Source organism: Lepisosteus oculatus, chromosome 3 (genome assembly GCF_040954835.1).
Source record: "Lepisosteus oculatus isolate fLepOcu1 chromosome 3, fLepOcu1.hap2, whole genome shotgun sequence".
NCBI classification, from domain to species: Eukaryota; Metazoa; Chordata; class Actinopteri; order Semionotiformes; family Lepisosteidae; genus Lepisosteus; species Lepisosteus oculatus.
In genome coordinates this window covers 41,557,505-41,582,388 of record NC_090698.1, presented here as the reverse complement: position 1 = coordinate 41,582,388, position 24,884 = coordinate 41,557,505, and the positions used below count along the sequence as shown (strand labels likewise).

At 37.6% G+C, this 24,884-nt stretch overlaps 1 protein-coding gene across 5 annotated transcripts in view; it reads left to right on the top strand.

The window, feature by feature from the left end:
• setbp1 (SET binding protein 1) overlaps positions 1-24,884 on the top strand; it is a 97,014-nt gene that overhangs the window by 52,367 nt on the left and 19,763 nt on the right. For all 5 annotated transcript variants that reach the window (XM_069187176.1, XM_015364971.2, XM_015364962.2 and 2 more), the window contains one exon: positions 20,877-24,345. In XM_069187176.1, coding sequence (XP_069043277.1) covers positions 20,877-24,345 — 3,469 coding nt within the window. The remainder of the gene's footprint in view (positions 1-20,876; positions 24,346-24,884) is intronic.

The following is a 24,884-nucleotide window of genomic DNA, read 5'->3' as shown; positions in this document are numbered from 1 at the left end:
GGTGCTGAGAAAGAGAAAGCTGGAAGGGTTGGGGGGTGGAGTGTTGTCTCAAAGCCGAGGCAGCTATGTGAGGATCATATCAATCACTTGTTTTGGAGGGATTTGTTATTAAAGACGAGGGGAATTTTTTCCCCACCCTTTCTCCTTTGTGTGGAAGCTTCCTTGGACATCTGCCTTGTCCCTCTCAGTTTTTTTTTTCTTCAAAAGACCCAAACTACTGGGTATTTAGTCAAAGAGGGTTAGTGAAAACTATTTTCTGAAGGGGTAAGGTTGGATAGATTGGACTTTGGAGGGTTATGGGTGGGGGGGGCATGAGACTTTTTCTACTGCATCCGCTCCAATAGGCTGTCTAAAGGGACATTTCTTTCAAATTTAGTCGTTTAGAAAATGATCATTAAACAGTGATTTTTTTTTGTTAATGTTGCTTAACATTTATTGGTTTGCATGAATCACCAGACAACTCCTCTGCAGCTTCAATCTGAAGTGGCTTATCATGTAAACATTTTAAGTACACTGAATGTCAGCTCATGGAAACAATAATTAATGCCAGTATGTTAAAACATTGGTTAATTCAGAGACTATTTCATCACTCTGGTATATTCCTCTCAACCTTCATTTCTGTCCATAAGTACATTTGATTGAGTTTCATACAACTTCATAAGAATCTTTTAGGAATTTTTATGAAACTTCATAAATGAAAGTATTTATATTCTAAAATACTTTTTAAAAAAATAACACGTAAATGTAATAGTTTTGTAATATTACAGTTATGGACATAAATATGTATTTTATCATCGTCTTGGGACTAAAGCATGTTATTTAACATGCTTTCTTAGCCTTTCAGCATACTACTGTTATCACAAAAATAAGTTAAGTTTATAAGTTGGTAAGCCATTTGCAGATGCAGTGTAATTCATTTTGTATCTGTATATCTGAGCAGATAGTACTATGCAAGTTCCCTTAAAGTCAATTTTCCTGCAGTATTGCTTCTAAAACTGTGGTAAACATGTCGGTAAAGACAGAGGATCTTGTGCTATCTTTCCCTTAAGTATGCTATCCAAACAATTTTTGTTTTAACCCACAAAATGATAGAATGAATTTAAACTAAGATTAATACTGCTGTATGATCAATAACTAGCCTGTTTAAAATAGATTTTTTTCATTTAGTCTTTTTAAATTCCTTTATCGGTGTCTTCACATGCTGTGCAGTCTCCAGAAATTAACATAGTAATGTTAATGGGATTGTTGAAATTAAAAAGTAACCTTTTGCACACACGGAGACATCAGTCACTTCAAATTATAAACACATGAATGACCCAAGAAATGTAAAGGAAACTTCATCTTTTTAGTAAGAGTCATAAAACCTCAAAAGCATGTCTATTTTAAACAGTTATTGGCCAAGGAATGCAATTTAATTACTATATATGAGTTGGATAATTCAGTAAGCATGCAATTTTCTTAACCTTTGGATTCAAGTTAAACTGACACAGAACAAAGTAGACATTTTTTTCTTCATAGCAAATGATTTTTTAAAAATTGTATTTTATGATAGCCTATTTTTTAATTTAAAGTTTCAGTTTAGTTTCGGCTCTGCATCTGTCTCTTCAAGTTAATATTTGTAACTATGCTCTGGAGTTCCAAACCACTTCCCTTAAACTTGTGAACTGGGATACAGGAGCTTTCTTCAGATGAGACGTTGACCTGAAATCTTGACTGCCAAGTGATAAAATTGCTGTGGCATGCAGTGGCAGTGCACAATCTGTCCTTCCTAGTGTTCTGTCTTGATTCTACTGATGAAGCAGTTTCTCGCTTATCTACTGTATCTGATATGCTGTTTTGTGAGACTGTTGGAGTTGAATACCTGCCTCACATCACCCAGGTGGATTCTCTCCTTCAGTAATAGGTGCTTTAGGATCATTTGGGATCAATGGTACTACTGTATATAAATGTAATTTATTATTACTTGAAGAGTTCATATACATATAAGAATGTAGATTTGACATTTTAAAGGTTTTTAGAAAACTGAGGGACAGTTGACACCTGTAAATGTAGATCCCCAATATCTCTGTAGTGATGACACAAATGATCACAATCTAGTATTGCCCTGTCAGCCATCTCTTTAATCACCTCGTCCCTTCTATCCAAGTAAAATTGTAATAATCCATATCTTTGAGGTCTGTGTCAGGCAGAATATTTGGTTACAAACCAAAAACTGTTTATTTGTTAAATATCGCCCCAGGTATCGATGGGGAATCAAAATACGGCAGTAGTTTCAAAGCAGACCGGTGGCTGTGGCAGGTCTTTTTAGACGAAAGAACTGTTTCAAAAGTTCATATATTTAGTTTTACAGGGGGTTATGGTTTTGGATGGGTACTCTCCCTGAGGCTAGTGTGTCTTGACTGCAGGCAGGCATAGTTAATTTGACACTTGCCCTCCCCTTGTAAAACCGTATCCTCCTGCTGTGATTGTGCTGTGTGGTGAAAGTGAGACTGCAGACAGCTGTTTTAAGACTGGGGCTCCTTCAGAAAAGGCGGAATGGCTGCTTTTACATTAAAGAACCCAGTTCCCTGTCTTTAGAGGCTTGCAGAAAATTGGTAAACTTGCCTGTAAAAAGTAGCTTATTCTACTGGAAGCAAAGGTATCTCTGGGGAGTGGGGGCACATGTGTTTCACCAGGTTAGAACACTGCATGGGTGAGTGCTGGGAGAGTTCTCCTGATTATTGTAGATCGACCCACTCATGAGCCACTCTCCCAGAATGTGGCAGTAATGAAAATTGAATGGGGATCTGCGTTGAGAACATTGGGAGTATTTTTTGGAACTTGACAGTATTTTGTTCTGCTTTATTTTTTTCTGCTTTATAATAAAAGTAAAATTTTAAACTAGAAGTAAGACTACTGTACAGAGGCCATAATTTAAATTCCATCTATTCATCATTCATCAGCTACAAATTTCTTCTTACTGTATTTATAAACAGTATCGCACAACATTAAAATAATGAAGTGTTAACAGCAGAGGTTACATTGTGTTTTACAAAACAGTGTCTTTGTTTTGGCCATTATCACTGAACGTCTTTGGTAGGGGGCTACATTTAAGATATTTTAGTAAGTTGTATGTATAATGTCTTAAGTACACAGTTAATTTTTATTCACAGTTTAACACACTAATGTAAAAAATGTGTTGACATTTACAAAATATAATCTGCAGCTATCACATCAACTCACTCAACACGTGGTACACGTAAAATGAATGTTAGTTTTTGTGTGGAGTCTTTAAATGTGATCAAAGAAATTTGAAGAGATCTTTTGACTTTTATACATAAAACAGAACAACAGAGGGGCCACATATGAGAGGAGATGATTCAGCCATTATTCATTTTCCCATAGTGCCATAGAGCAATGGAGATACACTGGTGGCTAGTTTTCCTTCCACTTGAGCTCTATCTCTCTGATGCTAATCTATAACTGAAATGATCTGTCTGCTTGTGTTATTTAGTTTCTTCTTTAAGTCCCGAGTGACAGAACTACCCTACTTCAGGCATATGGTATCCAATAATTTCAGCACACACAACTTTACCCAGCCTCTTCACAACTTGTGGGGCTGTATTTCTGACTGAACAGCTCTTTCTAGTTGATCAATTTTTGATGAACAGACACAGGTGGGAATGACACTTTCAGACACCCCCCTAGTGAATGTTTTTTTTTCCTTCTGCAGAGGGAAAAGTCCAATTGTTTACTTTTCAGGTGGCACACATGAATGACTAGACACTTTAATGACACTTTCAGTCTAGTCACTTCCTGTTCCAAATCAAGGCCCCCTCACTTCTGCATGCATGTGAAACTCTGTTTTGGGATGGGTTCTTAGATTGTGGAAATGAAATACAGGCTGTTGGCTCTAGTGCCTAGCAACTCTTAAATCTCTTACCATTAAAAAAATCATGGTAGCTGGGTTAATACTGGCGTCACCACATGCTTGCGTGTGTGTGCACCCTTTAATAGATCGGCATCCCAATAACAATACAGTAGCTTGTGTCCAGGATGTAGTCCCGCCTTGCTTCCGAGGATAGAATCCGAGTGGTTATGATCCTCACCAGGAATGAGAGACTTTCTGATAATGGATGGATGGAAGACAGAAGGGCAGTGGCACAAATTGTGTAAACTAAAAGGTCAACCTCTTTGCTCAACAAGGTCGAAAGGGAAAGCGGTCGTGATTAGTAACCTATTTGAGGTCAAATTATCAAGCGTGCTGCTAAAAAGTCATTTGAGACTTCCCTACCCAAGGTTTAGGAAATGGAGCTGTAAAGAGCGTAATGGAAATCTGTACTCCGCAGCGGTGATCCAATTTTAAGCACACTGCTGTTTGGCCAAATGACTGGACATAAATAGCTGTTCATTTTTCACCACTACCTCAGCAGGAGAAATCAAACATTTCTTTCTTTTTTTGGAAACTGTTTTTTTATCTTTCTGAGGGGTACCTATAGTTCAGAAGATATATATTTTCATTACATATTTCATTTCAACACTCAAAGGAATTTGAGGTTAATCTGTTGTGCATATGCCCAACCCAAGGTGACATACAGTACAGCATTCCCCAGACAAGGGCATTTTCTAATAGAGTATACAGTATAGGGTTTTCTTAATGTGTTCCAAAGTAGCCATGATACTTTCCGCAGTTTTTAAGAAGCTATATGGCAGTTTTAAGATTTTACCTTTACGTAACCTGGCACATCTGTGGGTTCCTACAGTATGTGTGTTCTGGAGTAGCCCTGACCATATGCCTTTCTTACAGCATACTGTATATGTTTTCCTATACTGTATGTGTTCCATAAGAACTGTAAGGAGTTATGATGTGGTTTTGTACTTGACCAGAAGGAAAGGTAAAAGGTCTTATTTGGCTGCCCAATCATGTTGAGCAGTCAGTGTTATTCATTTTTTTATTCAGTAATTTCTGTAGCCTTCTATTGCTTAGTGACTATTCGTAAGCCATTCTACAATAGATACAGGCTGCATTCTATGAATGTTTAAATATTTTAAGAACACCTGATACTTGATTTGCCTGTAGCAGCCGCGTTTTTACTATTGTAGAAAGTTGAGCTAAAAGAATTTGAGAGAACGTGCCCCAGTTTATGAATACTAAATTTAGTTCCAGTTGTCCAAGCACATTAATAAAGGATGTAATCTGCATATTTTTAGATTTAGCTTCAGATCTTTAAATTCACAGGGCTAAAAGAGTTTTAAATTAAATTAAACTTTTGAATCAATCAAGATATAATGCATTATAATATTACTCATAGCTCATAACAGCCAATGTTTTTAAAGTAGCATCATGCCATGAATACAATTGACAGACAGCACAACATACAGTCTGTGTACCATGTTTCACTTCATTTCACATAATTGATTCAGAGAAAAGTCTTTCAGGTGTTTTTCTCCCCTCAAATCCAAGATGGTGGCCAAACCATTAGCATTTTGTGAACAGACTTTGGGACTAGCATGGCCCACCAATTTTCAGGTTTGTACAGTGTTTCAACAACAAATCTGAAAATTCTGCAAATTTTATCACAGCCAAGCTGGCATGACATTTCCTGTGACACAACTTCCCATAGAACTTTATAATCATGTCAGATTTCATGAGCTTTGATATAGAAGGATGGATTTCATAGGCATTTGAAAATTCAGGCAGAAGAAGGTTAAAATCTGAACTCTTATAATATGGTCCATCAGCTTCATTGCATGACTTCCGAATAATAATGTACTTTCATTTCCTTCATTATCTGGCACTAATTCTGTTAATTTAGCTTGACCCCCTAAAGGAATGAGGATTTTATTGTGAATACATTGTTGTACATAATAATATGTCTCATTTATTGGTTCCTAATGTGGATTCCTTTTGGTGAAACACTTGAGAATGATTAACACAGAGGTTATCATCCCACTGGCTTTGAAGAATTGATATGAGGTTATTTAAGTTTAAAGTTATTTGGCAGCAGGCTTACATATATCTTCAAAAGAAGCAGCAATAAACTGCCTTTTTGTCTTTAAAGTCAATGTCTTTAACATTCTAGCACTGAAGTTGAATGCAGGCAGTGCTACTGTTTGGACTGGGAAATGTAGAACTCATTGTTTTATAGCCGTACCAAGCACTTGAAGAGAGTCATTAACATGCCCCTAATTCCCTGGTCACATAAGTTATACTGTTTGCCATACAGAATGACAGTAGCCTGTGTTGTTTCATTAAGCACAAATGCTAGTTATTGAAAATTGCAAGCCTTTGATAACAAGCTAATTAAATGCAGACAATAATGAGTACTAGGTAATTTAACAAGAAAGCGGGGCACAATTTCACTTCCCTGTATCATTGTAACTAGTGACCCCTTGTGATTGAATACTAACAGTGTTTTTAAGCCCTTCGTGTACGTAGATGTTTAAAGTACAATGAAAACAATTATTTTCCCCCATTTTAAAAACTTCTCCACCATGGTTGTAATTTACTGAACAATATACAGAAAAAAGGAGGATATGTAAACAAAATAATATCTGTAACTGTCAAAGGTTTATGAACATATGACCATTGTTTCCTAGAACTTTTTTATATTTTTCCCAAAACTTTATATATTTTCATATATTGAGAACTTTAACTGCCTTTTTATTGATCCCTTTTCTGTTTCAACTAATATTTTCACAGTTTCCTTTTAACTACTTTATGTTGCATATGTGTTTAATATTTACTTAAATACATTCAGTTTTAAATAACAAATATGCTATGAAGCGATAAATTCATCAATTTTTTTCCTGCTCGGTGTGTCTGGTCATAATTCTGTATTTATTGAACTGAACAGAGCTATATGATGCCACGGGCTTATACTTTTCATAAGAAAATACCACAGTGTCTAGATAGTGGAAGAACTGTGGCATTATACCTTACAAGTAGAAGCATTAAATGTTTAGTAGGGACTGGAGGCAAAATCGATCTGAAGGTCACCATCTAGCCAGCTCACCTTCTTAAAAGTGTAACTTCTAATCATACACTAGGAGATAGGATGGAAAATTAATTAATTGTCAAGAGGAGTCCTTCCAATTTCAGTTTTCCAGGACAGGTGTTTTATTAGTGTATGTATTTTTCTTGTGAATAAAGATGTCATAAAAGTAAGTAACTATTTTGATGATGGCTTGTAAAATAAAGTGTAAATTGAAATTTCTGAATGCCATTAATATATTCGTTGAGACAGGTGCAAAAAGGAAAGATCTAGTTTTTGCCAACTAATCATAGTGTCTCCATCCTAAGAACAATATGAAACTGGCATATTGCAGCTGTCCATGGCCATCATAATGCATTTATTGCTGAATGCAAACAGAGAAATTCTGCTGAAGAGATTTTAACTAGGGTTCACTTTTGAAGTATCCAGTACATGAAGAACATTGTAGTTAGTATCTTAAATAGAGAGCAAACAAAGCATAGTTTATTCAGTGAATGACTGAACATAAATTTCACAAATCTTCTAGGAAATAAAACAGTAGATAAAACCAATTCATTTTGAGTCCCTAATTTTGGAGACAAAACTCAAGAAACCTGGACAAAAATGGTTTCAAACATTATCCACACATGTGGTTCTGTATCTTGTATCAGCTTGTGCTGTTACAACTTGATCTTACAAAGTCATGAGACTGTTTTTAATTTATAGCTTAAGAAGTTGGGGTGATTAAAACAAATATAAAGCTACCTCATTTTATGAACATCTGGAATGAAAATGATCAGACAAGGTTTACCTGATAATGGGCAATTCTGATGACAGCTGAGTGCATACCATATGCGAAAATTGAAGAAATGCTACATATTGTGGATTCATACATCTTGATGTGTATATCTGCACATTTAAAAGATGTCTTATAGTGTCATTTTTAGCTTGAGCAGTATATTTTTTGTCATGTGTTTGAAAGATAAGCCCATATCTTAACTGCACTATTCTGTACAGTATATAAAATTAATATGCTCTCACTCTGCTGAGGATAACAAACAATGTGTGTCAAAATAGCTAACACTGATTGCTTGAATAAATCTTTCTAGGAGATAGTAAAACCCAATCCCCCCCAATATTTTTTATTGTTAAAAAATGCTAAGAAAGCCACGTAACTAAGTCTAAATTTAGGCTATTATAATCTGGAGACAATGTAGCAAGTCAGAAATGCTCTGTGTTACATACGAGACATTGATATTGATTCTCACAATGGTCTATGTATTAGATGGGTATTTTGTGCTTTTATTCAACGATGAGGATATTTTATTTGTCCAAGATTGAACTGCAAATCCTTCTTACCTTTTTACACAACAACAGTAACATAAAAGCGAAGCTGTAACTATAAATGTGGGGAGATTTCTAATCTTTAGGTGTTGCTCTGTTCCTGCAGTTCAGCCTATGTCAAGCCTCTCATAGTCCCCACTTACTTTCCTTATTTTGAACAGCATCGGTTTTGAAATGCAGGGTGTTCCTGGTGGCCAGGGAGTGGGAAAGGCAAAGGCCATGGCAGACAAACAGTCACTTCTTGTCTGCTTAATGGACAGAGGACTGGCTAGAAAACCCCAGCTCTGGAAGAGAGGTTGTTCGGATGCCCAGCCTTTTCTGTTCTTTTCTTCTTCCTCTTTCCTGAAGTCACGCCTGTGCCATCTTTGTCCTTTTATGCTCGGAGTGGGGAAGGAAGGAAGATTAGAAATGACAGCTGTGCCTGTAAAATAGTTGACGTGACTGAAGCAACGTGCTCATTGTGGGCACCAACCCCCTTCCTCTCTCTCCCCCAACCATTGACGTTCAGGGAAAAAAAAACTCTGAGTATCTCTCTCAGTATTTGTGTGTGTGATAGGAATACATTGGAAGCTGGGATTTCTACTTTTAATTATGGACAGGCAAAGATGAAAGAGAAAATAAGTAGGCTTGTCTTGTGCATCTGAGTACATGTATAAACATGTGTGTTTGTGGGGATGAATAACAAAGACTTGGCCAGTAGGTGTTTTTTTTTTCCAGACAATGAAAAAATCTTGCTGTATTTTCAGATGTTTGATTGAGGTCGGAGGGAGAGACAGAAAGCTTTGAGGAGGGATGGCAGGGGAGAGAGCAGGCAGACAAAAAGCTGAACCTGTGCCAAAAGGCAACTGCCGCAGCAAGAGGAAAGACTCTGCAGTCAGATTAATATTTGCAATGTGAAATGGGTTTTATAGAGCAGGAGACCGTGCGGGTGAATAGTGAAAGGATGGGCTGTGCATGTTGGGAGGGGGGGGGCAGTGATGTTTCTTTGGACAGTAGTCTCAAATATAAAACATTTCCATGAAATTCTCATCCTAAAACACCTACTGACCAAGTCTTTTTTTTTTTTGGAGACAAGTGTTTTGTTTTTCCTCAAACTATCATTTTGTTTTCGTATGGCTGTCTTCACTTCTGGAGCAGCAAAGGATTCAATCATAGTTTTGTTTGATTTGTTTCCATGTCAATCATCTTCTGTGATTGGACAAATAAGACAATGTACCTGTTTTGTCTTTGTTCATAAACTAGTCACAGTGCCCAAACAAGTAAGTAGGTGGCAAACTGTTTTTCTGTACTTAAGACGTCCTGTTTTTCTCACTATTCATGAGAGGTGGGGAGGGAGTGGAGCTTGATTTTGGGTTTGGCTTTTAACGTAACTTTAAGTTCCATTTCCTCATACGCTTGATCTGGGAATGATAGGGCAGAGACTTGCAGTTAAGGCTCTCACTTTTATTTAAAAATGAATGTAGGTATTCCTGTTGTATCAGATCCAGGCCTTTGATTCAAAACTATTTCTATTCTGTTCAAAATTTGACATCAAATTTACAATCGGCAAAACAAGAAGGTTTCTGGGGGGTAAGTGTTTTTGGATTCATTTATAATCTCTGCCTAGCTCAGGTTCAGATAATTTAATTTCAATTGAGGTATTCTACCTTTCCATTCTCATTTTTTGTCGCCTTTAAAAAGAACTTCAGTAAAATCACAGATCCTTGTGAGGTCAGAAGGAGGACTGAGCAAGATTGTGAAGTTAAACTTTAATTGAAACAGTTATTCAAGTTATTTAAAGCATAGCAAAGTGCACCTACTCATTCTGGTGCACTGTCCTTCTTGATGCATGGCCCATCAGAAGGATATAGGTTCCAGGTGAATCCTTAGTCCCTCTTATCATGCTGAACTTTAGCATGATGAGAAGTGCGTTATGAATCCTCTGAAGAAATTCAAAAAGAACTTTGCTACATTTGGGGACAGAGCAGTGTAAAGGTCATTTTGCTCATAATCTCAGATCTCAAAAGCTGGTTTGTTTTTCTCCTTTTCAATTAACGTTGGGTGGTGTTGGTATTATATCTGCATGCAGAGGGATTATAAATGTAAATGAGAAACAAAATGTTAGTGAAACATTTTACCATCTAAGAGTGCAGTTATTACCCAAATAGAACCTGGAAAGCACCATTCAGGTCCATTGTCAATCAAACAATGTTTTGATTTCAGTTGGCATAAGGAATGCTAATATAATTATGATTAATGGAAATTGTTTCTCTCTTGTTATGTATAATATAGAAAAAAATATCATTTTCATTGACATCTTAGTTAAGATTCTAAATGGTTTTATCAAACATTTCTTTAAATATTGTATATATTCTGTTTTGTTCCATGGGAAGTTACTGTAGGTTTGCCTGACAAATGGATGAACAAATTGGATATTGGTGAGCAAAGCCAGATATAGGCAAGGATTCAACTACTTCATCTAGATGAAAAGAATAGGTTGTAAATCTCTGTAAACATGTATTACAAGCTTGCTGTCCACTGGGATAGATCCATTATTCTCCAGAAATATCCAGCTGAAGAGAGCAGTCAGTTGAAATCAGATCTGAGTAAATTAAAGATCTGGATATTATTACAAAGGCAGCCATGAGCCTGAGCTCATATTCTCCATTAGTCCTTCAGAACAGCAATTACTTTATCCAATCGCGGGTTACGGTCTAATTTATTTAACACAATTATCGCTCCTATCCAAATGGTAGCTTAGACATTTTGCCTGACTGTAGCTGATGCTTGCTCATTTCCTTCAGCTTGCCACTGTTTTCTCTTTTTTTGCTACTTGCACTTTTATTCTCACATTCTCATTTAGTTTTTGTTTCCTCTGTTACCCAGTTAGTAGCATTCTGCTCAATATAACTCAAATTTCCCCTCTTGTTTTTTTAATTATGTGCTGATTTTCTCTGCCCGTTTTACAGTCCCTTTTTAAATGTATTTTCGTAACACGTCTGAAACGGCACGTCTTTATTTAGCCTCTTCTGTTCTTTCCTGCATCTTTTTGACACTCTGATTGAGAGGCATCCCAGGTAATTGGAGAGAGCCTTTCCATATCAGATGGATGTCACCCAATCCCTTCATTTGTTTCTTCTGCTCATGTGTCTCATGACTGAATGGAACTAACACAGGCGTTGTCAAATTAACCAGCAGTTCTATTCACCTGCTGCTTTTCTGAAATTGTTTCCAGTGACTGACTTACAAATACTGTAATTTGACCAATTAGTTCAACAGTTCAAGGAGCATCACCAATGATCAGAGGGCAAGGTGGCCTGTATGTGTTGTACTCCATGTACTTCTGTAGTCAAGCATGTACCTTTGTGTACCTTTTTTTCTTTTAAAGCAGCACTTGGGAGAATTGACACTCATTGTCACTCAGCAGGAACAGACTCTCTTCAGTCCTAAAGAAAATGAGCATTGTATCTTAGTTATTTATTGGCAATAAAAATCAAATGCGGTAGAAGAATGTCAATAGGTGCTTCTTAGACTTTTTGATATATATATACTGTATGCAGCCTAATGTGTACTATATCCTTAGGAAAAGTCTTCACAGTAATTCTTCACCACCACAGCCTTTCAGATTCTTGGAATCAGAGAATTGTCCACTGGACAATTCCATGTCCATTGTGCATTATTTCTTTGATTAGAGTTTTTACTGTCCTTTTCACAACCTATATAGGACATACAATAAGTTTTTCGCTAAGACCTCTAAAATAAATTGTTTGACAGCCATTGGGAAACGTACCAATAATAAAATGTTACCCTCAACTCCACTGTATTTTAGTTCAACACTTCTTAGACCTAGTATAACAATCATGCTGTTTCTCTCCAGGTTTTGGTTTTTCTTATGTTCTTGTGTATTTTGAAACATAAATAGGGCAGCAAAGTCAAAACTATTTTTTTCTTTAAGGCAATTTGTATTTATGATCATGAGACTTCATTCTACACTCAGAAATGTACTTAAAGTGAATGTGTGTCAGTGCTTGTGGTCACATGAATTCACTGGCTTGGACACAAAGTATAGTTTTGTTCCAGTATGATCAAATGTATGCATGGGTAATCACCTAAAAATAAAACCTATCACCTGTTCATGCAATGCACAAATATACATAAACGGTTTAGGTTCACACTGAGGAGTGAATCTAGGTGTCGTTGCAGGTTGATTAGTAAGGCAGTCCAGGCATCGTGAATTGAAACAATGGAACCTGGGTGACAATCAACATCTAAGTGGATATCACGCACAGTTCAGGGTCAAGCAAAGAAGGTTGGCAGAATGTATTGATAGCTATTTTTGGTGGTTGTGACTCACGGTAACCCTTAGTTACTGAACACACGCACTTGGTGGTCCAGCACGTCACTGGCTGACACTCATTATAACAGGAATAAACGAAAAGATGGAAAGGGAAAAAAGTGAACTCTTGCTGTTAGTGTTTTCGAAATCCCACCTCTTGTTATCTGAGTGCTTGGAGGTTAATGCTTCAGCTCTTCAGCCTGTTTCATTGAGTTCTTTTTTTATTTATAAAGGCAATTCTGCTTGCTGAATTCTGCTTACAGTAGACATTTTAAGCCTTCAGCTGCAATCAAGTCTTTCTGAGTCAGCTGCTAAGTAGTTTTGCCAGACCATATTCTGTTTTGAGGAAGATAGTATGGTATAATTTAATGAATGTTTTTTAATTTATTTAGATGTAGGTTGTGATTTTGTAACCTTTTTCAGCCTCGGCACCCTCCCTGATGTAGTGTTCCATCAGTTTATCTACAAACTATGTGCGCACACACAAAGCATTTAGTGGATGCCCTTCCAGTTACACATGGAGTTTCCAAGACCGTTAGCCAGATACTCCTGTTGCTTGGTCCTATTTTAGTAGTGCTTACTAAGCTGCTTTGGAATGGTTATACTCTGCTTTTCATTTTTTTATCCATTCCCTCTTAGGAGAATGTAGATATTCCTGTTTTGTATATGGTTGCATTTGCCTTTTTAAAGTTTTGTTTTGCAGAATGTTAAACTGCTACATATTGCAGTGCCACTTTATTTTTGCAGAATGCTGTAGCTGTTTCAAATTACCAGTATGTTGCATTTATCAGTAAGTAAGGCTGTCATTTCAGAAGCTTGCAATCTCACCCTTTTAAATCCTTAATGTATATTTTTAAAGCATTTTTTTCTATTTGTTTCATAATCAGTAGTAAAAATCAAAGTGGTCCTCGAAACAAAAAAATGTCTTCAGAACAAGTATTTCAGGAGATTGTAAGTGTATAAAAGCTTGTGCGCTTTACTATTAGAATAGAGTTTTCCTGACCTCCCTAAAGCTGCTGTATCCTGCACTGTATTTCAGTTTAGATGCCATAGTCCTTAAATACAGTAAAAGTTTCCTTTTAAGAACAGACATAACAGCTATTGGAATATCCTGTTGAGTTCTACACATAACAGCAAGTAAAATAAAACTTTTGTCAAATGTCATCATTTTTTCTTTGGCTATTTACAGTTTCATTATGCTTAATAATTTAACTCTGCTTAACTTTGTTCTTTTTATACACCTGTATTTCCAAAACATGTTTCAGTTGCATTGCATGTTTGCATGAGGTAATGGTTTTGGCCCTAGAACAGCAGTGCCTCAGTCCTAAAGCTTATTGAATATCTTAATTCTTGAAACATTATAAACCGTACCACTTTATAATAAGATGTCGCAAAAGGAGATAGAAATTACTCAGTCTGCTTTAAACTTTCTGTTACTTAATGGTTACCTAGATTGTACATTAGAAAGAATTAGTGGCATTTTTATAAGAGAATTAACACCTTTCACATAAAGATTATGTAATGGCTGCAGTGTTGTTTTTGAGAGAAGAGGCTATAATGCTACTTAGTGAAATTTAGCAGCTGCTGGTAAGCTTTGGCACACAGAGTTTGAGACCATATCCTAAGGGTTTGGGGAGACCATGAATTCCTTAAAGGATTATGGGATTAAGAAGCTGAAAGGTGATGCAGTTTCTCAGAGACGGAAAATAAAAAGAGCAAGACCTGCAGTGTGGAGATCTCCTGTTAATGCATCTCTCAACGGCACTCCTTTTAATTAAAAACCACTGATTGAAAGATACTGGGAAGGATTAGGCACTTGGAGGTCTCCAGCACAGCACTGCTGCAGAGCACACAGCTCCCTCCACCACACTTCCCTTGGCCTTCCTGACTTTTCACAGAGCTTACTGGGAATTTTACAGCCAAGCGTGACTGCATAGAATGTTCAATGCAGATAAAATGTCCTGCTGCTGCATGCTCTGAGGAGGCGGCTTAATGAGTTGTCACTTAGCGATTACAGCTGAGAAGATGGAGCGAGAGAGAGCATGGTACAGTATATAGTGGTTAGATGTACTCTTGATTGTCTCTTTCCTCTTTACATCTTTTTGATTCACACTAGGTTATTTGAGAAAAGCAAGTACTTCATTTCGTAGCCTAGAGGCCCGGTGGCTTTTAATTGTTATCACTTGCCAGTAAATGGTGGCAAAGAAGGTCTTCTCTGAATTTGTAACTATCTGAGGTTCTGAGAACATTCCTTATAAGCAATTGTGTGTTGATCAGAAAGTAAAAGACTTGTCAGAAAGCCACTAACCGCTTCCACTGTCTGGCATTATTGCTTTAGCTGCTTGGACAACATGGTACATGGTACCCTGCACTAAATTGCCTGGCGCCAAAATTCTTCAAAGTTGTCATCCTTCATTATCATGTAATATAACATCCTCAAGCAACATTCAGAATCTGAAGACTTTTTGTTGTTTTTTTTCTCTTTGTAGTTTTGTTGACACATTCGTTGGCTTATTTATCTTGGGCAGTTTTTCCTAATGTAATGAGCAGAGGTCACAGTAGAACTTTATCCCTTTTACATTTAATGCCATTTTTACTGTGTGAGCTAAACACTGCTGGACTAGAAACAGTCCATAATTTGTAGGTTTGCAGTGATTCATGCTATGGCAGCACATACTATATAGACCATTTTATGTTTAGCTGAAGTATTATAAGAACAGTATTTTTTAAGGTTGATGGAAAATATTTAAATCCTGTTAGAAATTCTCTGTTTTTTTGTTTAGTCAAATATTTTCACTTTCATTTCTGCCAGCAAAGCGTTCTGAAATCCCTGCTTGTTACATAAGCATCTAAATTTAATTTTCCAGGCATCTAAACATGTCTGTTATTGGTGTCTGCTATTTAAAGGTTAGTTTTTCTTTATCATACTTTATTTATAATTAGATTATCTTTCCCATGGATTGATGGATAATATTAAGACTATGAAAGGGAGATAATAACTAGGAGTTAAATAAGCATCCCATGTACTTTACTAGCCTGCTATTCATTGACCTAGCCCAGACACAGATCTCTCAGTATCAACTGCTGAATTCAATATAAGCTTCAGGTGTTCAAGATGTTTAGTACAGTGAAATGATAATCTTGCCTTTTCTTTCTCTTGTTTGGTAATGTCCTCGTCCTTAGAATTTTAAAGGCTTTCCTTACAACTTCATATAAGAATGTAGTTTTCACTACTTGCATTGAGTTTGGGCTGTAAAATCCATTTGACTTTTTACATTTTTTCTCAAGAATTTTATAGCTCTGAGCTTATAACTAAATATTGAGAATGGAGCAATTCTCAATGGGACAAGGAATATGTCTTAAAAATTTAAATTGACTTGTGGGTATGATATGACAGAGTCTGTTAGCTATATATTTTGAATCTTGAATTTACATTTGGAACACCTTTGAATAATATTTTAAATGGCAAGAATTCTCCCCTATTTCTCTGTATTAAAATTGAACTTGTGAAGTTGCAGGTCATTTGTGAAGCAGAGCTACTTGTGCTACCAGACTGAATAAATGCCTTGTGCACTTTTCTTAGCGCATGAAATTTTAGGGGCCAATACGACCATATCACCAAGATAAAGAACCCTCTGCAAAGCTTAACTGTAACCACAGAGGAGAAAAGAAAACTTCAAAACCTCTTTTATGCTTCAGGCTCAGCTGCAAAGCTGCAAAATGGAAGCTGACCTGTGCTAAAAAACAAAACTGCGGTTAAACTTCAAGACTGGTTTGTAGCTCTTGGCTTTCAAAAACAGGATGATTTTACAAAACATGCATGTGTGAGAAGTACAAGACATTACTCATTTCACTACCCATGCTTAATAACCGTAAAACCACAATTTCTTTCTGTACTTTTTGTTCTAATAAATAAATTAATTAATTAACTATTACCACCTTCTATGTCATCAGTAAAGTAATCTATCAAACCTTCACAGACTACTAGATGGTATCGCTTTATCTGTTGTTTTTTTTGCATATGCATTTTGCCCATGTGTTCTGGATTTTAAGATGGAGCTGACCCATATAAACAATGTCAATCCGAGCCTTTCTCAGTGAAGGCACTTCCATTTTCACTTTGTAGGACAAACATTTTCTTAATGAAAGTGATTAACTTTCAAAAGCAAAGCAGCCTTCGCAGTGCAGCGACTTGAACAAGTCAAATTGCTCGAATGCAAGGAGATCTGCATTTTGTTTTTCTTTTGATTGTTTAAATACAGGGCAGCTGCAAATTCAGTGAACCTTTCCAAGAGTTGTACGAGTATTTCATCTTGGGATGAAACTGGGGAAATTATCTGTCCTGATTGTTCAGTGATGTACTGGCATTCCATACCAGAAATTGTCCTCCAGGATGGGAATAGTTTCCTAATATAAAAGGATGCATGGAATCTGATCTGTTCCACACATTCTGACATCCAATATTATATTGGATTTTCCACTTCAAAACCATGCTGCACAACAATGCTTCCAGTTTTTGGTAGGTTTTTACCAATTGTGTGGTTTGAACATCTCGGCACACAACACTGGGCCCTGCAACCTGGCAGTGGAGGGGAATCAGGACATTTTGGCAGGTTCTTCTAATCTTCCCACCTGAGCTGCTCGTTTTTAGCACTTCACAGGTTATGCTTCCCTGTACAGATGGTTCAGCATTGATTGGAGGAGGAGGAGGCACAACCTCCACAACCTCCCCACGAGTCTGCATGCACAGTCAGCTGGTGACATGGCCTGGTCTCAAACCTATGACACCTGGATCATAGAGCCCAACTTGTATTGTATGACTTTATCCATCTAATGATTTATGGGAATGCTGTTTGTCACACTTTGTTATTCTCATTATCCAAACCAAAATTGAATAGGATAAGCATCATTAAATATGTATTCATGTAGTGCATGACACAGTGGTGCAGTTGCAGTGCTGTGCATTGCTGCCTTGGGGCTGTGGATTAAATTCCTAGCCTGGAGTGCTCTGGTTGCCTCTCACAGTCCAAATGCATACTGGTAGGCTAATTGGCTTCTGGGAAAAAAAAGGGTCTGGTGTGAGTTTGTGTGTATGCCCTGTAATGGACTGGCATCCCATCCAGGCAGTACCCTACCATGCACCTGTTGATTGCCAGGATAGACTGTGGCTCCCACGTAATCTTGTGTTGGATAAATTAGAAAATGGGTGGAAGGGTTATTCATGTAAATGTGAATATGCAGGTACACATAATTCAAATACTCTCTCTTTGTGTGTTTAAACGTCTAAAGGAAAAATAAAACGGTGATTATCTGTGACCATATCTCTCTAATGAGACATAGGGATGATGTCAGAATATTTGAATGCGGGGGTGATTTTTTCGTTGCTTCAGATTTCTGAGAAAAGACTAGGCTGTGCATTCATTATATTAGCATTTATGCATTCCTGCTTGTGAAAACCAAGATTATCATCTGAGGGAATAACATATTGCTGAAAATAGAAAACAAATCTGATATGAAAAGTACATTTTAGCATTGTGTATACAATATATTGTTGGGAATCATCTTTCTGACACTCATTAACCAAACATCGTACTGTCTTAGTAGTACATATTCCCTTTCCACTTGTCCACCTGGAGCCAAAAATCACCAGTACTGAGAAGTGTTCTCATTTTCCTTCATGATACCATAGTAATTGCCATATGCAAGAGATTACAAAACATATCAACTCATGAAAATGCGTTGTTCTACAATTAAAGCTGTTGTTGTTTGTTTCCCATCACTACAGCCACCATCTCCAGTTTTTTACATTCTATCTCAGAGCTTCCTGAATCATTGGATTTTCCAAGCCTTTTTGTTTCCCCTTTTTCTGTAATCCATCTGGGTTTGGTACTCACTAAATGGTCTATATCCAGTTGCCCCAGCCACTGATGTATTCTCTTACAGATTAATTGAAACATCATCATTTCTTCTTTCCATTCCTTAAAAATGGTTTCTAATATTCTTCTGATATTAATGGTGAAGTGCATCTAGCTTCTAAGTACCTTTGCAATTGGCTGTGTTTCAATGAGTTACATAGGTATGCTGATTACCTTGTACACATTGAGTTTGGTCTTGAGAGAGATGTTTTTCAGTTGCCACAAGTTTTAAATTTTCCAAAACTGGCGTTTGGCTGTCTATTTCTTATTCTTACTATTGTGGAACTGCCAAATATCAGTCTACTTCAGCCTCAGATAATCAGTATGACCTGAGGAGCATCATCTTACAATTGAAGTGTTTAAATAGGTTCCAGGATATTTGTCTGACATCCGATGAGTTGTATGGTGCCTGATAATATACATTTGCTTTTACCTTACAAGCAGTAACAAACCTACTAACAATTTCTTGTAAAGTTAAAGTTAAAAACACATGCAAGAAGAAAACATTACAGTCTTTGTTTCTGAATGTTAATTTATATATTTATAATATTTTTTAATAATCTTCAACTGTGTCTAGATCTTTAACATCTATCCACATCTCTGTGGAAAGATGATTCAAAATATACAGTTACATAGTAAGTCAGTAATATTACCTCACAAAAAGATACATTTTTGATGATGCATTTGTATTGTTTGCTATTGGGACTGTCTTAAAAATAGGGCCCCAGGTGACTAGTGAGTTTCTGCTATGCTAGATAAGAAACCAAAATAAAATTAAATTTGAACATGCAGTGGAGATATCTAAAGGCTAGTTGATTAGTGCTTTATTTTGATGATATTTTCACTGATGTTTCTAGATTTGGCATTTTGTTCAGCCAAAGATAATGATTATGATTATCAATAATGTTTTGTCACCATTATAATTTCACTACAAGAATGATCATGATGATTAACTTTTGTCCCAACCCAGAAGAGTCCTAGGGAACTTGGTATATTTATGGGCACTATTGTTGTCCAGATATAGGCACTCCCTAGCTTACATCACACTGTACTTTCATGTCATCTTTACTTAAGACCACTGTAAAGTAAATGAAAAATGTTGATTTGTGATTAATTTTGTGGGATTGTTTTTTAAAGATTCAAATGTAGGTGAGAACTAGTTACACTTACACAGTACCTCCTTAAATAACATATTCTGTGTAATTCCTGAGTTTTTATTTTTCCTTAACTTAACTTAGTAAATATTTAATTCATGAATGATTTTATCTCATTTAATTTCAGAATGTGTAAAATGTATTGAAAATGTGTTCACTTGAGCTTGGCAGTGCTTTGGTAAGGCGTCATGAGTCCAAGTTATGTAAAATGACTTAAAGTACAGTTTCTAGTCCCAAATTCTTACATAAATTGAGGACTGTATTATGGATAATACAGTATATATATCCACATATTGCTTTATACTAAACAACATTTATACTTTGCTTATCTTTGACGTTTTGTAGTATTGAGATGTCAAGATGTCTTTAATAATAGATGTTTTTTGTTTTTATTTACAAGTAAATATGATACAGAGGCACCTGGGCATACCTTTATATTTAATTTACAGATTGGCTCTAATTAAAATATGAGTGATCAGATACATTGGAAAATAAAATATGTGCCTTATGTCTCAGAAAAATATTATATTCAATAATCTGGGTCTTGGTACAGTTGTTAGCATTCTTGCCTATCTGTAAGGAAGTTAGAACACTCATTTTTTCTTTATTTTAATTTGTTCTGTCCTGAAATTGATACTATTTGGAGCTAAAATACATACTTTTGAAAATGTGTGTATAAATATCTGTGTTGAAAATAAGACTGAAATTTTCTTAATACACAGGGAACAACTCGTATTTTAATTAACCAATATTTACCCAAATTAATTTACTGACTAGTGATAAAATCAATGCATTTCCTGTGTGATCATATCATCACACTAAATTAAAATGGTTTCTGTTGATGTCCTACCATTCTGAACCATCATATTGCTCAATTCACAGTGAGGTTTTTAGGATTAAATACGTACGACAGAAACATACCTCTACCTCTAGAGACAAAAATAATGGCTCAAGATAGCATTTACATCAGAACACTATCTGCAAATAACATTAACTGCACACTGACAAGATGTACTTATGTTCTCAGTTGTGCTGGGAGTGCATTTTTAATGTTTTTTGTTGTTAGACTTCTCTGTTTTCCATAGATCACATTTCAAAATCCCAGTTGATATGTCATAGTTGAGAATTGTTTTTTTTATTTACTACATTTGCTGTGTAAACTTACAGAAGTGCTTATTTTCTTCTGTCTCCATAGATCTATGAGAAGTCTTTCAAGCCTACTGAACAAAATGAAGGTGAACACCCTGTAGACTTTCTTGGAGAATCCATGAAACCAAAGCACCAGCCCAGAAGCACTCAGCACCAACTCGATTGGTCAAAAACACCAGTGGGGGGAACAATCTCCCAGGGCAGTCTGACCGAAACAGAATCTAAAAGAGAGCCAACGGTAGTTAACAAGAGTTCTTTTCCAGATTCTGCAAATGGTCTTGCCAAACCACAGCAAAAAAAGGTCACTGGGAGCCCATCTGTAACTCACTTCAGTACTGGATTGTCCAGCCAAGTGAGTGGCTCTCTAGTTCAGCCAAGCTCCATAGCTAGTATGCCACAGATGCCCAACCAGTCAGAAAGTACTCGGATGATCCTCAACTCTTTAAACAAAGATAGAGTGGTACAGGAGGCAGCTGAGCCAATATTTGGAAACATTAAGAGGAAGTATGGCAGGAAGGACTCAATGAGGAGTCTGGTAGCTCAGAACCCAGAAGCACAGTGGGGCAAAAAGGCTGAAAAAGATTTTGATGCTAAAATCCCAGAGACTATAAAAGAAAAAGAAGTGCATGAACCTGAAAAAACAGCAGAATCACCCTGTGGGAACAGTGAAAGCTCTGGAAAGGTTCTGGAGAAGGAGGGAGACATCATACCAGGAGCTGTTCCTCTGCAGATAGAAGACTCCAAAGGTTATCCTGGGAAAAAGAGACGATATCGACGATCATTCAAAGATCAGCTTCCTGTGGAGAATTTATTGGAAGAAATTCAGACTTCTGATTTGGCTGAGAAGAATGATGTAGGCAACAGAGGTCTGCCTGAGCCAAAAGCTGCCATTACCAACAAGACTGAGTCAAGAACATCTAAACTGATGGAGAAAGAAGGACCACATGAGGCAGATGAAGACAATACAGTGTCTGTCACTGAATTCTCTGAAATGTGTAGAAACAGACTTCGAAAGCCATTGCCTGTGGTGAGACCTAAAATGGTTCTTGATTCAAACCAGGCTATAAACAAGGAGGACAATGATAAACTACCAAAACCAAAGGCCAAGGCAAGGTGGTCTTACATCAAGTCCAAAAATTGCAGCCTCCAGAAAGATGACAGCAGTCCAGCTGCAGTTGTTGCAGAGCCTCCTTCAGCCTATCCTATTACACCCTCCAGCCCACTGTACACTAATACTGACAGCTTGACAGTTATCACACCTGTGAAAAAGAAGCGTGGGCGCCCAAAAAAGCAGCCTCTACTCACGGTTGAGACCATACATGAGGGAACTTCTACTAGTCCTGTAAGCCCTATTGCTCGGGAGTCACCTGGCTCTTTGAAGAAAAGGAGAAAAAAACGTAGTTTGATAAAGCTGGTGCAAATTGCTGCTGCAAATGCATCCCCAGCTAACCAGATGAAGCTTAATAAAAAAGTAGGCAATTTAGGGATCCTGGATAAGAAAACCATAAGGACAATTAACAAGATGAAAATGGTAAAGAGGAAGAATATATTGAATGAGATTTATAGCAATCTGGCTCTGCAATCAAAGGTTCCCAGGTCAAATGTTGTTTCAACTATGGCATCAACTATTGAGGCCCGTTTGGGTAAGCAGATCAATGTGAGTAAACGAGGGACTATTTATATTGGCAAAAAGAGGGGTAGAAAACCTAGAGCTGAGGTGCAGGTCCAGCAAGATGAGCACAAAACCAGTGATAAGCACCCGGTGCCTGTTCCTAGCCAGTTTGAGAACCCAGTAGTGCCTTGCAATCCACAGCCCACAGCTGGAATGCCTTCTCCCAGAGCTACACAGCCTTCTGTTGCCCACGCTGCTGGAACTGGTGGGCTTCTCTGCCCTGCCACAGCAGACACCAGCCTGCAGGAGCTGAAGACCATGCCAAATCTGCAGCCTATTAGTGCATTGCCCACTAAAGCCCCCAAAGGCTTACACAGCAGCAATTGGAAACTTTCTCCACCTAGACTCATGGCGAACTCCCCTTCTCATCTGTCAGAGGTAGCTTCCCTCAAAGAGGTAACATTGTCTCCTGTAAGTGAGTCTCACAGTGAAGAGACAATCCCCAGTGACAGTGGGATTGGCACAGACAACAATAGTACGTCTGACCAGGCTGAGAAAGGCCCCGCATCTCGCAGGAGGTACTCTTTTGACTTCTGCACCCTTGAGCCTTCTGAAGCTGCTGCACTGGAGGCCAGCAAGAAAGCCAAGAGAGGGCACTGTTCCAAGCATGTAACAGCAGTAGCAGTAGACTCTTACCTAGCCCATGAGAGCCTGAAAAAACAGAAGCATCGCCGTAAGCGCAAGGGTCTGCAGAGCCGAGATGATCTTCAGTTTCTGGCTGACCTTGAGGAGCTTATTGGCAAGTTCCAGGTCTTCCGCGTCTCCCATCGGAGCTATAGCTTCTACCATGAGAACTCGTATCCTAGCATCTTCCGGATAAACTTTGACCACTACTATCCTGTGCCGTACTTTCCTTATGACCCACTGCACTACCTTCGCAGGAACTCTGAGATGAAGTCTAAGAAGAGACGTGGCAGGCCGGCCAAAGCCAATGAGCCTATGACGAAGATGCCTTTTCTCCAAGGGTTCGGCTACCCGATCCCCAGTGGCAATTACTATGCACCCTATGCAATGCCTTATACGTCGATGCCTATTGCCACCAGTATGATGAACTTGGGTTACTATGGTCAATATCCAGCTCCTTTATATTTGTCCCATACTCTTGGGGCAGCAACGTCTCCTTTTATTAGGCCAGCAGTCCCGCCACCCCAGTTTCATTCTGGTGCTCATGTAAAGTTGACTGCTGCTGCCAAACACAAAACCAAACACAGCTCCCACCAGATGCCCTCTACTGGCATGGATGAAGCCCAGTCGTCTTTAGTGGCTCCCAAAGTTGGTGCCAGCAGCTTGCCAAGTGGCCGCCTCCACAAACGCAAACACAAGCACAAGCACAAACACAAGGAGGATCAGCTCTCGAGCTCCCAGAGGGAAGACCTAGGCGGACTCTTCAGTGGAGCAAAGAACCCCAGCTATTTGAGCCTTCTGAGCGAGAGGCTTGGGATGCCTGACAAAGAGCCTTCTTTGCCTAAACATAAAGACAAGCAACGGAACCAGCAAAGCACAGACACTCTGCAAAGAAGTTCCAGGAACATCTTTGAGGTTGATACCCTCTCTACCTTGTCCCTCTCTGATTCACAGCAATGGAAACGCACCCGCGAACGAACTGAATCTGCAGGTGACTTCCACAATGCCTGCACCCGCCAGCATGCTGAAACCATTAGGACCAGTTCTGACCTGTTTGGGGAGCTGCAGTCTTCTAGGGATGGTGAATCTGGCATGAACAGTCGAAGACGGAGTCTGGAAAGCTTTGGGATATACAGGGAGCAAAACATTGTCCCATTTAAGAATGGCAGGAAGGAGAAGGTGCAGCAGATGTATAATTGCCCGAGTCCTTCATTGACAGGTAAAATTTATTTTTAATACTCAGACTATTTATTTTCTTTAGGTGCTTGTATTATAATACATTTCTCATGTAAGATTCATTATGATATTATGTACAATTATTATTATGGTTTTAGCTTTTATGCCATCAATTTACTCCACAACTCTTTTACTTGAATATGAACTAATGTGAATTAAATTGTACATTTTAGGCAGAATATGGATAAGGTGTTAGCTTGGCATCTTTTAAATTTGATGTGCGGTTTTAGTATTGATTTGCAACTAATTAAATATTAATTACTATATTGACTAATGTACTTTAAATTTACTGTACTATGCTGTCTTATTTTGAAATGTCACCTAACATTCCCTCACTCAATTAAAAAAAATTGTTATAGAAAATATAACAAAATATTAATTCACCACTGTCACTAAAACCTTGAAAAAGAAAGGTTAGTTGGTCTTTTCACTGTTGTCTTTTCCAAGGCAATTAGAATAAATGAGCTTAGCATGAAAGTGGTTTAGATTTACATTAATACATTTACTAGGCTTACACCCTTT